This window comes from Elephas maximus, chromosome 6, assembly GCF_024166365.1.
Source record: "Elephas maximus indicus isolate mEleMax1 chromosome 6, mEleMax1 primary haplotype, whole genome shotgun sequence".
Classification (NCBI taxonomy): domain Eukaryota; kingdom Metazoa; phylum Chordata; class Mammalia; order Proboscidea; family Elephantidae; genus Elephas; species Elephas maximus.
In genome coordinates, this window is record NC_064824.1 from 62,661,675 (window position 1) to 62,677,249 (window position 15,575).

Sequence of the window (15,575 nt, forward strand, 5' to 3'; positions counted from 1 at the left end):
TGTTGGTGAAGAATATTGAATGTACATTGGACTGCCAAAAGGACAAAGAAATCTGTCTCGGAAGAAGTACAACCAGAATGCTCCTTGGAAGCAAGGATAGTTAGACTGCGTCTCACATACTTTGGACCTGCTGTCAGAAGGCATCAGTCCCTGGAGAAGGATATCATGCTTGGTAAAGTAGAGGGTCACCGAAAAAGAGGAAGACCCTCAACGAGGTGCACTGACCCAGTGGCTGCCAACGATGGGATCAAGCATAGCAACAACTGTGAGGATAGCGCAGGACCAGGCAGTGTCTCGTTCTGTTGTCCATAGGGTTGCTGTAAGTCAGAACTGACTCTATGGCACCTAACAACAACAAATAATACATATAAAATATTTTGTAAACTAGGGAGTCCTGATAAATGGCAAGTCTTACTATCAGTTGTCTGGTAATTGGCTGATAAAGATGCGTTCATCAGGTGAGGTACACAAATATCCTGGTTGGCGCACACTACATTAAAAAATGCACCCCGAGTATACAGCTTGCTTTTATTAAACAGGAAGGTAAAAAATCAACACATTTTCCAAAGAGGCAGGTATTCCAGGAGCTTCAGTGAAAACCAATTTAACTTTACAATCAGCTTGTCTAACCACAGATCTTAAGAGTATGGGAGCAATTAAATTCTTAAACTAGGAACAAAACACCAACAAGCACCAGACCCAAAATAGATATAAGCCAACAAATTAAGCATTGTTTTCCTTAACAGTTTTCACTTTAAAGTAAATATATATTATTATTTAGATTATTAGCATCAGAACTACATATTGACATCATCAGTTTACTTAAATTAAAACCAGGATTTCTGGAATTTCCAAATAGTCTTTAAAATTTTCCAATATGGACATAAACTAAGCCCTGTTCCTCTCTACATACTGAATGTGAGACAACTGTCAGAATATATCAACATTTTCACAGGAAAAGTTTTAAGGCTTCTGGCACATAGTATGTGTAATATCTGTGACAATAATGTAATTATATACAGAAAATATTTAAAATTCTCCTTGTGCTATTAAAGTTCTAAAGATTAAAAAACAAAGTGTTCCATGTTAATAAAATATTAAAATACTATGAGCGCCCATGAATTTGACACTGATGTTGTAATTACATAAAAAACATACAACTAATGTCTTGAACACTAAGTGATTTATCATTAAAAGTAACTGTTGAAATGAATACACATATTTGATATTACTAATTTTCTAGATCCTTCTTTCAGCACAAAACAGACTTTAGCATAACTTACAAACATTTCCAATTAAACAGTAACATTGAGGGCAGCAAATGTCAGGTGTGCTTCTCTAGCAGTTTATGTGTCAAACAAATATAAGTCTATGAATCTTCATTTATTCTTTTGTGTAAGTCACCATTTTAGAGTATGCTTCAATAAGTAAATAAAATCAACAAAAGGTGATTATTTCTCATTTAAAAAAAGGAAAGTCATTTACACCTTGTCTTAAGTTCTAAAGCAGCATATTCGGATCTTAATTAAGGCAAAAGAGAACAAAAAAAAAATTATAAATTATAAATTCTCATTCTTTTGGCATTAAAAGCCACAGTGAAAATTCTTATACAATAGATAATATATTAGTATACATCTGAATATACATTTGCAAACATTCTCCATTAGTATGAAGTTGGTCTGTGAAGTGGAGGTGATGAAGTGCAGTATCGTAGGGCAACATTTAACAGCCATCCTGTTCGTCACGGCGCATGGAATGGCTGACTCTAGATCTTCCATTCACAGATATTGTATATGATGGAACAGTAACCTAAGAGAAAACAAGGAAACAAACACACTTTGCACCTGTCAATTTAAAATGGCACAGCTGTCTAATTTTCATTTTTCAACAATTACATTTTAACTTTCGCTTAATTGTAAATACTAATATTTAGTATTTATTAATAAATGATAAATCATCAAGAATGTTCACTCTACCATGAAATTAAAAAAGAGAGTTGTTATTTCCACAACAAACAAGTTAAATAATCCAATAACACATTATAGTCTTTACAAAATTATCAACACAAAGGACAAGAGCACAAACGGACTGCTGGACGAGTTGTTAAAGAGCATTTTTAGCTAAATTAAATCTAATTCCCTTAATTCATTCTCCCCTAGTGAACGTAGAAAAATAAATTCTGGAAACCAATGAATTTTATGTTTTTTGTGTTGTTAGTATATATTAACTTGAAACTCCCTTCTCATTGACCCCTTATTTAAAAGAAAAAGCAGCCTTTGGTTTTTAACATGCTTTTGTATGAATATTGGTCATCTAGTGCTGCTGTAACAGAAATACCACAAGTGGATGGCTTTAGCAAAGAGAAATTTATTTTCTCACAGTCTAGTAGGCTAGAAATTCCAGGTGTCAACTTCAGGGGAAGGCTTTCTCTCTCCGTTGGCTCTGGAGGAAGGTCCTTGTCATTAATCTTCTCCTGGACTAGAAGCTTCTCTGCACAGGAACCCCGGGTCTAAAGGACACGCTTTGCTCCTAGCACTACTTTTTTGGTGGTATGAGATCCCTAACTCTATGCTTGCTTTCCATTTCCTTTTATCTCTTGTAAGGTGGTGTAGGCCACACTCTAGGAAAACTCCTTTTACACTGGAACAGGGATGTGACCTGAGCAAGGGTGTTACATCCCACCCTAATTCTCTTTAACCACAGGCAGAGATTATGATTTATAACACATAGGAAAATCACGAAATGGAGGAAAACCATACAATATTGGGGATCATGGCCTGACCAAGCTGACACATATTTTCGGGGACACACAACCATGACATCAAATGACTTAAAAAATCAAAACTGTGACTGTTATGCTATAACAACTGCATCATGAAAAGGTTTTTTGTTGTTTGTTTTCAGCAAATGCCTAAGTTTTAATATTCAATTGTAAAGTCTTCTATTTGCAAACACACTATAAGTGAATAAAAAGCATTAAAACAAGAGTTTCCTAAATAGATTGAAATTCCAGCCTGATTCAGAACAGTATAAAGAAATATCACCTGGATTCTGAATACGAAAAATGTTTAATATTGTTAATACTACACATAATTGTATTATACATTTGTATATGTTATGTATATTATACCAAAACCAAATCCATTGCCATCAAGTCAGTTCTGACCCACAGAAACCCTACAGGACAGAGTGGAACTGCCCCACAGGGTTTCTAAGGCTGTAATCTTTAGGGAAGCAGACTGCCACATCTTTCTCCTGTGGAGCGGCTGGTAGGTTCAAACGGCTGACCTTTTGGTTAGCAGCTGAGTGGTTTAATGTATTATTATACATAAAATATAAAAAAGATATTTTAAGAAAAATGGTTTATATAAGATAATTGACTAATTTAGATTCATAACCAAACACTATTATATTCTCACGAGAACTGAAGTAAAAAAGATTCTTCCTACTAACAGTGGAAGTTTGTGAAAAGGAAAATAAAATTGGCAAATTTGGTTTGGATTTGGTTTCCTTGAGCTTCATTCCTTGTCTTTTACTAAATGCAAATGATTTTTCCAGCCTGTCTTATGTATCTAGGATGGAACAGAGGGGTAAACACTATCCTCCTGAAATAAAATAGCTAAGAAGAAAAGTTGCCACCAGGGGAAGGAAAACCTCATTGCACCCTGTTTAGTATTCATGTGGGAATTTGCAGATTTCTTTCCAAGTTCAGCCAAGGAACAAGACAGGTAACAACTTTTCATTAAGTAACCTTCCTCCAAAATGTTCCTGTGTGTGGAAGAATTTTTTTTAATTCTTGCCAAAACTGTAGTTCTTATGATTATTTGTAAGTGAAAGACAGAAAATTTGTTTTAGACATTAAAAAAAACATACTATTTATTGGCTCCAAATGTCTACAAGTAAAAGCTGTTTATTGTAGCACCATTTTAGAGTAAAAAACTAATACCAAGTTAAATGTCTACCAATAAGGAGCAAATAAGCTATGGTACATTTAAATGTTCAAGTACTATGTAGTCTCAAAGAACATCATAGATCTATAAGTAATGTGATGGAAAGCTTCAATGAGATACAGGTTTTAGAATTATTTGCATAATCCATTTTTGTAAAATGTTTACATATTGTAAAAATGATGTATAGAAGGTTATACAGCGATCTATTAATAGTGGTTATCTCTGGGAAAAAAATGATAATTCCTTTGATATTTAAAAATCAGATTAAACTTTTAAAAATCAGATGACAGAAAATCAGAATACTGTAAGTTCCGTGAGGTCAGAATCTATTTAATCTATTTTAATGCAACTTTATACTCACATCATAACCATGTCTATTTTCGTGCCTGGCACAGTGCAGTACTCAACGAGTATTTGCTGAATGCAGTAGGAATAGAATATGTTGAATGGAACACTTATAATTATTGTTCAAATTTTTGAACAAAGAATATGTTGCACTTACAATAAAAATAGTTAAAAAACATACGTCATTTAAGAATTTACTGGTGTGAACATCTACTAGGCAGACACCATGAGAGGCTTTGGTTGATCAAATTCAAACCAAGTATATATGAAGAGAAAAAAAAAAAAAAAAAAACAGCAGAGAAACAAATACAACAACTGAACCAGATTCTAGGTAACTTATCCAGTTTTTTCCTTCCCTCCAAGATTTTCGTCTAGTCAAGAATGTTTTATATTCTGAAGAAACATGTAATATCAAGTGCTAAATATCATCTGTCACTTTATTTTCAGAATTTCTTTTTTTTATAAATCTATATTCTATTTGCAATAGTGTAATAACCAGATTTTTAGTAGTTTAAGCGCCATCAAGTACCAAAAGCAGTCCACAAAGTTCTGGTGTCAACACAAGTTCCACAATGATAGATTACATAACTTGTTTTATTCTGTTAATAATTTGCTGATTCATATGATAACATCAAATACAATTTATAGAACACCGAGCTAGATTTATTAACTCTTTATCAGAAAAAAAGACTAATCTCTGTGACTAGGTGGATATCAAATGGGGATAAAGAGTAGAAAAACTGTTAAGAAACATGAAAAACCATGGCATGTCCATGACTACATTCACACAAGAGCAATCAACTAGATAATTGTTCTAATGTGAACCAACCATTATAATGAAGGGTAATTGCTGTGGTATGAACCACAGCCATAAGGCAGGTTGATGCCTGGAGTTAAATTGAACATATCGGTGCCAAGATATAGGCAAGGAAAGAGCCAATTTTCTGATGAACAGTTTGAACCCACTGTCAAAATCACTGGAGATTTTATTTGGCAATATAATTTTTGTTCTACAAAAAAAGTTTCAGAATTTAAAACAAACTAGGAGGATTTATCAGCACAGGACAGAAATATGGGACTTAAGCAAAGATCACAAGAAATTAGAGCCTGCCTGTATCCATTTTTTACCACCTTTCACAGTTTTTTGAAATATGATAGATGTACAGAAAAGTGCACTAAATACACACATAGAGATGAAAGCAAACACAATATAATCCAATACCCAGGTCAAGAGAAAGAATACCTCTACACTCTAAGGGTCTTTTCTCTGTTTAAAACTGAGGTTTTCTTCCTTGTTGATTTTTTTTCATTAATTTGGATATTTAAAAAATAATTGCATTAAAATAATATTTATCTTGATGATTGAGTTTTTGGTTCCTCCCTTAGTTGTGTTGTGTGCCTGAGACAAGTGCTTCCCTCGCCTTACCCTAGTCCCAGCCCTGCCCCAACAAGCCTCTAACAGGCCCCCAGCAACACTTCCCCTCTCTAGGTAATCACTACTTTGATTTTTATAATTATGTCTTTGCTTTTAAAAATAACTTTCCCACCTATGCTTGCATCACTAAGTAATATAATTTAGTTTTGCATGCTTTCAAACTTTATACATATGTATTTTTATGTCTGCCTTCTTTCTACATTGTTGGGTTTAGCTGTAGTTTGTCTACTTTATTACTGTACTGGGTTAGTCCATTCTTTGAATACTACTGTTTATTGTACTGTTATTAGATATTATGGTTATATTTATTTGGAGCTACTGCAACCCATATTCTATGTATATTCTTATATGTGAGTTCTGGTACACAGAAATACCCATTTTTAAGGATATATAACTAGAGTTGAGAATGCTGGTCATAGAGTGTGGATAGTATGAACTTAATTAGACCCTGCGTGTGTTTTTGGAGCCCTGGTGGTACAGTGGTTAAGAGCCTGACTGCTAACCAAAAGGTCGGCAGTTTGAATCCACCAGCCGCTCCTTGGAAACCCTATGGGGCATTTCTACTTTGTTTTACAAGGTTGCTATGAGTCGGAATCAACTTTATGGCAACAGATTTTTGGTTGGGTGTCCATTTTTAATGGAATAAAATGAACTCTGTAAATAATTTCCATTAAAAAAAATTAGGAGCTGGCAGTATGTAGACTCAAAGAGCTATCGATAACATCCTGCTGAAAGAGATGAAATTTTAGACTCAAAAGAATTTAAAGTAATGAGTAATAAACAGGATACAATTATAGGATCATCATTTAAGGCTTGGTTTCTATGTTGATTCACATCCAGCTCATTCTGGAAGCAATAAGAGCTTTATATGCGAAAGAACTGCCAAATCAGGGCCTATAACGTACCAAATGTACAGCTTGCCTGTAAAATGCTTTTGGCTTAAAAGACACTTCCAATGTAATGCACAGGTTTCTGCAACGATTCCACTGAAAGTGACTGATAGATCCACTGAGTTAGTCCAAAGGAGTGTGATCAGTTTCTGCGTAGTTACTTGCTTCTCCTAGGGACCCTGTAATACAGTGCTGCTTCTCTAGCCTCGGGTGAGAATGGCCAGAAGGCAGAGGCTTCACTTTATTTATCTTTGTATCCCCACTATCTAGTCAATGCTTGGCACTTACGTGCTTGAAAAGATACTTGTCAAATTTATTGAATTAAAAAGCTTTAGATCGGTAGTGACTGATTTGAAACTCATCCTTAGTTTGTAAAACTAGAAATAGAAAAATGTTAAGTGAGAATGTGCAATTTATTAACATGGGCATGTTTCCCCATAAAAATATAAATTTGTTATGACCTGTGAAATACCACCTTCAGTGGTCAAAGTTATAGCAAATGTTTATGCTACCTAGCACCTACACTTGGGCTCTGCAAATTTACAAAATTCACGCCTAATCCTGGGGATTTTCCCTTCATGTGTCCTCCATTCTAGCAGCACCCAAATTTTTTGCCCCGTCTCTGTGTTTGCCCAGATGGGAGCACAAAGTCCTCTGTGAGGAGCACGGCCTTCACGCATCATTGCCCAGAAATGTACCAGGAAGCTGGCTGGAGCCGTCGAGTCTAGCCAGTGTATGGGTGGTGTGCAGGGAGCCTTTCACCATTTCAGTCTATCTGTGCAGCAGTCCTTTTCCTAGGCATACTTAATTTCTGTTGCATGTAATGTTTTTAATTTCTGTAAGAGCTTGATGTTCTTTTGCTTAACAAATCTCTCACTCTTCTCTAAATAGCTTCTAAAATGATTAGAGAAGGAATGCACAAAATGAAATGCCTAAGGAGTCGGTGGAATAATGATTTCTTTTCTTGGGTGCTGAGGTACTTTGAACCAGAAGGAATGCAGCGAGGAGGAGGAAGAGTATATGGAGATACAGAAGTCTAAGTGTTGATGCCAGGTGCAAGGCTTCACCAGCTCTTCTTTCAGCGGATAAAGCGGATGGCGGAAGAAACTCATTCGCAAATAACTCCCTGTGACACTGCTTTGGTGTTTGCCCTGAGGAGAAACATATACCCTCTCCTGATCCTCTCCTATAGCTCAGTAAGGAGCTAGAGGACTTTGGCAGAGCATTATCAAGACGTGAACTTCATTAGTCTGTATCTAAAGTCTCTAGATTTTCTCTGCTTTTTTGCTTGCTTGTTTTGTTTAACCTATAAAATATCCCCTAAAAATCCACATATAATAGTAACTTTAATTACTACAAGGAGTCCTGGTGGCGTAGGGGTTAAGCACTCAGCTGCTAACCATAAGGTAGGTGGTTCAAACCTACCAGCTGCTCCATGGGAGAAAAATGTGGTCGTTGGCTTCCGTAATGATTATAGCCACGGAAACTCTATGGAGCAGTTCTACCCTGTCCTACAGGGTTGCTATGAGTTGGCATCGACTGGATGGCAGGAGGTTTTGTTTTGGTTTTTGATTACTACAGGAACTATGACTGAAACTTATGGGTTCCTATCTTGAGTGTATCTTTTCTGGAATAGGAAGGTATTTTCAAAAGAATATTTCTTGCTGTGCTAACATAATTTCTTAAGATTCCAGGGCACTTTCTATATATAGTCATATAATAATAAACAAAACTCATGTTCTGCACCTGGCCCATGTTTTGGAAAATAGACCTGACATCTTTTTCAGTATGTGTAAGACTCTGGACTCTCTCAGCTTATACTTCAAAAATGACCCTGACATAAAAGAGTAACTTCTGGCATTTTCTCTAGTCAGATTTAAATGCCAGAAAAAAATTTTCCCTAAGTATTAGTTTGACAATGTTAAAAATAAACCCACTGTCACCCATCTGATGAAGAAAACTTACCCTTTTCAATTTGGCAGCAGCCTCTCCAGAACGGATTGCAGCCAGCAAACTCTGTCGGATCTGTTCTGGGTCAGAGCTCTGGAATGTTAAAGAACTTTGTCTCTTAAGGGTGAATGACGGGCAGGCAGTTGGAGATGGTATTTGGGAATGCTGTTCATTATGTGCAGAATTATTTTCCTACAAAAATAAGTGCAAAATATTTAGATGAACACCAAGAGAAAAATGTGCCATTTATGAAAAAAAAAAAAAAAATCACCATCAATAGTTCTTTAAGCAGCATAATTTACCACACTGTTATTTCAGAAACAGCTTTAAACCCAAGACCAAAATATGTTTTTGATTTGTGAAAAATAATACTAGATTTAATTTTTTAAGGTGATTATACAGCTAGGATTTTTTCTTAAAAATTATGCTGTATTATTCTTTAATTTGCCTATGTTCTCAGTAATAGGTCCTCATGTACGCCATTTCCATACAATTTCTAACATGGATCCACACGGGGAAATTCAAAATTCATCCCTTCTCTTATTTTCCAAAGAGTAACAGAAGATGTGTATGAGGAAAGGAAAAAAAAAAAAATCACAGCAAGAGAAATGTTATAATTCCCTATTGCTTTCTAAGGGGACTTCAGAAGATGGGCGTTGCTGGCAAGGAAGATAGCATGAAGATACAGAATTGGAGAAACTAAGAGCTACACTGTACTGAATGCAAAAGAAGGAAAGGGTTCCAGAAAGGGGTGGGGAAGGGAACAGTTGAGACCTGGGAACTTAGAAGATATTGCATGATTGACAGTCAAGATACTTCCTGGAGGATTTTTAACTTTGTTTTTAAGTTAAGCTTGTTGGGCAGTATGCAGGTATCCTCCTCTATGCCAGCCTCCATTACTTGTAATGGTGGGAAGTAGGATATGCTTCTTGAGGATTTCTCTCTCCACCACACATCCCGTATTTACTGAACACCAGTTGGGTCCCAGAAACTTTTCCAGGCTCTCTTTTAGGCACAAGGGATACAGCACAGAACAACAGAGAAGACTGCTGCACTTATGGACCTCATAATAGTGCATATGACAAAGTACTAAATCCTACTTCACAGTGGGTAGTGGGATGAGAACAAAACTGCCTCTGAAGACCACTCAAATATGGGTTCCAATAGGGACAGGACTAAGATCAAGGACTAAGGAAAGAAGAAAGATCTTGGCTGGCACTGGGGTGCCGAAGTAAAGACAAATTTTAGCCAGGAGCTCATGAAGCTTGAAAGCAGAGACAACCCTCAAAGAAAATAAGAGGATGGTATCTTAGTTAACTAGTACTGCTATAACAGAAATACCACAAGCGGATGGCTTTAACAAAGAGAAATTTATTCTCTCACAGTTTAGGCCAGAAGTCTGAATTCAGGGCACCAGCTCCAGGGGAAGGCTTTCTCTCTCTCTGGTTCTGGTGGAAGATCCTTGTCATCAACCTTCCCCTGGCCTAGGAGCTTCTCAGCGCAGGGACCCTGGGTCCAAAGGATGCACTCTGCTCCCAGCTTTCTTGATGATAGTAGGTCCCTCTGTCTCTCTGCTTGATTCTCTCTTTTGTATCTCAAAAGAGACTGACTCAAGATACAACCTCATTTTGTAGATTGAGTCCTGCCTCATTAACATAACTGCCTCCAATCCTGCCTCATTAACATCATAGTGATAGGATTTGCAACACATAGGAAAATCATATCAGATGATAAAATGGTAGATAATCACACAATACTGGGAATCATGACCTCGCCAAGTTGACACACATTTTTGGGGGACACAATTCAATCCATAACAGACGGCATCATCTCCTCTCTGTTCATTGCTCGCTCCTCACCTCCTACTTGCTCTCTGCTTATCAACAGCTCTATTTCCTCAGCCACTGAATTGTCTCTGCTGATGGAACTAGGTTGGTCGACGAGGATATTACTGCATTTTCACGCAAATAATGTGCATCTTCTACGTTTGTTTGTCAACTGTGCCCTCCCCTCTTGAGGTATTTTTGTAAGCTCGCTATGCTAATTTTTTAATAGCAACGTGTAAAAAAATGGCATAGTGGCACTTATGAAAATACCTTGAGAGGGAAGGTGTGGTTGGCAAACAAACATAAAAGGCATGCATTATTTGTGTAAAAATACAGTATCTTCCCTTCTCTTGGGCTCAGAAGGCTAAGGAAGAAAAGTGCTACCTCTCTGTTTCATGAACACAGTGGCAATTTTACTGTGTTTGAGTTGAACAATGTTGATTTCTCCTATATATACAATTGACCAGAACAGCCAAATTAATACTGTAATTGATAAATTCTGAAAACAAAAATAATCCATTTTTATGGTTCCAATATATTAATTTATAAAATTACTATTTTTGAAGGTACAAAATGATCAAATATTATCAATTTAATATTGGGTGAATCTAATATATCTTCTCATAAAAGAGAAATACTACGCTACAAGAGATAGCTTATTTTGTGTTTATAGAGGTGACACGGTCTAGGTACAAACGATGTTCTCTTTGTTTTTTCCATGAGACTAGGTTCGATTAAAAAAAAAAAAGGAATTTGATCATTAAGAACCAAATGTGGTAAACTTCTTAGGAAGAAATATTTAGTAACTGATTTAATTGGCAAAGTTATCATATAATTAATCTTAAATTTTTTCTTTTCCAAACTGCCAAATAAATATCTTTATAAAAGATGAGCTAAACAGAGTTCAGGCAATGGCTGAAAAAAAAAAAGTATTATCTAAATTAAGCTTCCATTGTTTAGGAATGGTATTCCATTCCAAGATAAAACACAGACTTTGTTCCCGAGTAAAGAATTAATCACTATATCATACATGTCTTTCTGATACTGTATCAACATAATAAACATAAATGTAAAGTATACAAAGAACTATTCTTCAAGATAAATATTACTTCAAAATTATGGAAAATCTTTACTTGGCAATATGGATAGTGTTCTGTTATTCTAAGAATGTTTTAAAAAGTTGTATAAAATACTTTTGAAACTGTCACACAAATATGGTAAGATTCTTCAAACACTACAGGAGTAAAAACTGCACAAAATAGTTCCAAAAATTGCATATGGATTATTGTGATTTATGCTGTGAATTTATCTTCTCCTCTGACTATACTGTCTGAACCTATCAAATAACAACAAGCAGTTGAGCAAACTCTAAGTCAACAACCTCCCGTATTGGTAAATTAATTAGGCTTTGAAAAAAAAAAAAAAAAAAGCTGCAGTTGACTCTGATTCATGGTGACTCCAAGTGTGTCAGAGTGGAACTGTGCTCCACAGAGTTTTCAATGGCTGATTTTCAGAAGCAGGTCTCCAGGCCTTTCTTCCGAGGCACCTCTGGGTAGACTCGAACCTCCAACCTTTTGGTTAGCATTCAAGCACATTAACCATTTGTAACACCCAGGGCTTGTCAGCATACATATAACTGGAAATGTTGGAAACAGATTAACAAAACAGGGAAATAAGAAAATTGGTTTTTTTTTTTTTTTAACTCTGCTTTCAATTTAAATTTTTGCAAGTAAAAGTGTTTGGTAAATTGAGGTTGCATGTACATGACAGGAAATGCAGAGCTCAGAGTGTCTGGTTATTTTTATCTAGTCTTTGATGCTGCTTATGTTCCCTTATAATTAAAGCTCTTTATTTTGCTATTATGTAGTCACAACTGAATTGGAGGAAAAAAATAAAGTAAATCAGAACATCCAGAAAAGTTTTTAAAAATGAAATGGAGATAAGAAAAACACAGAAATAGAGTCAGAACTACTAACTAGTACATTATACAAAGAAACTTTAAAATGTTCACTAATGATACAATCATAAAATGATGGGGAAAAAAAAAACACAGTTGCATAGAGTCTGTGCCGACTCATGGAGACCCTGCGTGTGTCAGAGTAGAACTGTGCTCCATAGCATTTTCAACGGCTCGTTTTTCAGAAGTAGATTGCCAGGCCTTTCTTCCAAGGTGCCTCTGGGTGGACTCAAATCATCAACATTTTAGTTATCAGCAGAGCACATAACTGTTAGCATCATCTAGGACTCCATATAATGACGACCTTGGAGTAATATTCCATCAAGTTATAACTCTCAGACTAATCAGATTCTATGTATTACCATTCTTTTTTCCCTACAGTAGCTTGATATCAGACTAATATAAATTCAAACAAAGTAACATACAAATATACCAACATTCTTGTTAACCTCCATTTTAACCAAGTTTTATGAGAATCTGAGTACCTATTTTTAAAAAGTAATATTTACCTTATCGATCACACCAAGTTGTGGGATGTCCGCAAATTTACCAACAGAGCTAGCCTTCCCTTCCTCTGTGCTGGTTGGAGATTGTGCAGGTGTACCACCACTGAGTGACTCGTTGGGGGTAGTACGTGTTTTACTGAAAGACTGTGACCTTGTCACCACTGCACGGGCAAACGGTGAAGGAGCAGAACTCGAGAATGGTCGTGGGGCACCGAAAGTTTTCAAAGTCTTCAAATTTTGTACTGCTGACTGACTAGTGGGAAGAGGCACAGGTTTCGGAGCGACTGGAGGAGCAGAGGTTTCAGCAGGCTTCTGACTGATGACGTCATCATCAGATTTTTTAAACAGGGGTTGTGGGGGAAGGTTAGCTGTTTTACTTGAGAGAGAAAGCGTTCGCTCTGGAGAAGGCAGCGAATTCCTTTCCACTTCTTTATTTGTGAGTTCCTTTGGAGTAGGGTTCGGGGCAGAATGGACACTCTTGGCAGCTGCAGATGTCACATACTGACCCGCTACTCTTTTCTGCATCTGCAAGAAAAAAGAGCTTGGTTTGGCCTGGGGATTTGAAATCCTAGATTTAAGTTTTGATTCCAGAATGCTGTTTATATCTTCCAAATTTGGTGCAAATGGAGCTGTGCCAGCGTCCCTAGTCATTCTGGGAGTAGGTTTCCAATGGTCAGCTGCTGTGCTGTTGGTCTTGCTCCCTGCCCCCTGCACCTGAGGCTCTGTTCCCAGGTTAGGTTTTGGTTTAAGGTCTGGCTGTGGTTCCTTTGGGCCTTCAGAAATAACAAGATCTTCTGTTTGTATTGCAGTTTCTTTCACATTCTCATCCATGGGCTGTTTTTCTAAAGGATGCATCTCCTGATCGTTCTTATACCCTATGGCTTCTGACTCCCAGTCCTTCGATATTTCCAGGGATTTGGGAGGCACTATTTTATAAGTAGTCATTCCAATTTTGGGTATATAATCTCTTGTAATTTCATTTGAAGGTTTTGGCTTGGGTTTGGAGTCCTGTCTGTAAAACGGATAGTTCTTTAGAGAAGAAGCATTTGAATTTTTATCAAGCCCATCTACAGGAGTCAAAAGATCATCATTACCAGGTGCACCATTTGGATCTTTTATGGTAAGTTGGTCTTCCTGTACAATTAGTGTGCTCTGACTCCTGAATTCTCTTGAGGTATCTACAGAATTTTGTGGACGTAAGGATGAGTGTCGGGTTGATTGGCTATTATTTGAAGTTTGCACACTTTCATCAACTTTGAAGTCAGACAAATGATAAGGTTGGTGATTCCCATCAAAACTGTTACAGGAAGGGGTTGTCTGAATTGCTGCATCTTGCATTTTTGTCTTTTCTACAGTGAATTGATTCAGCTTTTGATCTGATACTGATGAAGTTGCCAGATGATTTTCCTTGTAATGTACAGCAGTATCAGTTTTACATGCCTGATAGTGTGACAGTCTGTCAGCTTTTATGTCCACATCACTATTTTTGGCAACATATGCTACATTCATTTCTGTCTTCCTCACCCCACTTTTCTTCTTATCTTCTGGGTTCGAAGGAAAGGCAATTACTTCATTTTGATCTATTAAGAGAAAAATATATTCTCAAGTTCAATTTATTTTAAAAAAATCAAGCTTTCAAGGGCTGCCTCCCCAAACTGAAATACCTTGGCTTGAATTCTACAGGTAATTTCTTCATTCACTAACTATATAAAGGTAGGGAGTGGCAGTGGAATCTTAGAGACCTGAATTAGGAACCTGGCTTGAGTAGGTTAAGAATGTTGCTGAAACTCTTGGAGCCTCTCAGTTTGCACATATGTAAAAAGTCGAAAGTATGTATTATATTTTATAACATTCTATAGTACTATTAACAGGATAGAGTATTGCTCAGAACAAGCACTCTATACACACTGCAGTTGAGTTGATTCTGACTCTTAGTGACCCTATAAGACAGAGGAGAACTGCCCCATAGGGTTTCCAAGGAGAGGCTGGTGGGTTTGAACCACCAACCTTTTGGTTAGCAACCAAGCTCTTTAACCACAGCACTCTATAGAAGGGTAGCTATTCTTCTTCTTAGAAACAAACACCTTATATTTCAGTCTTTGTTAATGATGACAAAAGCAAGCAAGAAACAAATTCAAACCTTGTAATTTTTGCTTTCATATTTGCCATTTTGATTCTCCTTTTTCTATAGCCCCTAGTGTATTTATGTTCCATACCTTATGTTAAAAGGGGAACATTCCAACAAAAGTCAGTTTTAATTACAGCAGACAATAGAAAATATTACCTTGAAGACTTTAAGTGAAAACAGAATCTGAGTTGGTTGTCTTGTTCATTAGGTATCCTTGCTAAAGATTTTTTGAGGACTTTGTTTATGGCCTTCACATGGGTGATTTCAACTACATTAAAAACAATCACATTGCTTTTGATTTTTCTCTGTGGGAAAACAATATACTTATCCTGCAAGAGTCAGAGCCCAAATGGAGAAAACCATCTCCCTCTCCCTGTGCTATTTTCCCTCTTGATTCTAATTCAGTCATGCGAAAATAAAATCATTTGCTAGTATCTAGGTTAACAGCTGCCAGTTAATAACCTGATGGCAAAGTACTGGAGTAAGGCACCTGGAAGGAAACACAGGTTAATGAGCACGTACTATGTCTCTAGTACTGAACTCTGTGATTTATATACCGTGCTTCTCTGTCTGACTGTACAGAAGAAT

At 36.6% G+C, this 15,575-nt stretch overlaps 1 protein-coding gene across 7 annotated transcripts in view; it reads right to left on the reverse strand.

The window, feature by feature from the left end:
• Positions 1-491: 491 nt before the first annotated feature.
• Positions 492-15,575, reverse strand: part of COBLL1 (cordon-bleu WH2 repeat protein like 1) — a 183,517-nt gene continuing 168,433 nt past the window's right edge. For all 7 annotated transcript variants that reach the window (XM_049887328.1, XM_049887327.1, XM_049887326.1 and 4 more), the window contains 3 exons: positions 12,863-14,439; positions 8,586-8,762; positions 492-1,809 (listed from right to left, as the gene is read on the reverse strand). In XM_049887328.1, coding sequence (XP_049743285.1) covers positions 1,723-1,809; positions 8,586-8,762; positions 12,863-14,439 — 1,841 coding nt within the window. In that variant the 3' untranslated portion in view covers positions 492-1,722. The remainder of the gene's footprint in view (positions 1,810-8,585; positions 8,763-12,862; positions 14,440-15,575) is intronic.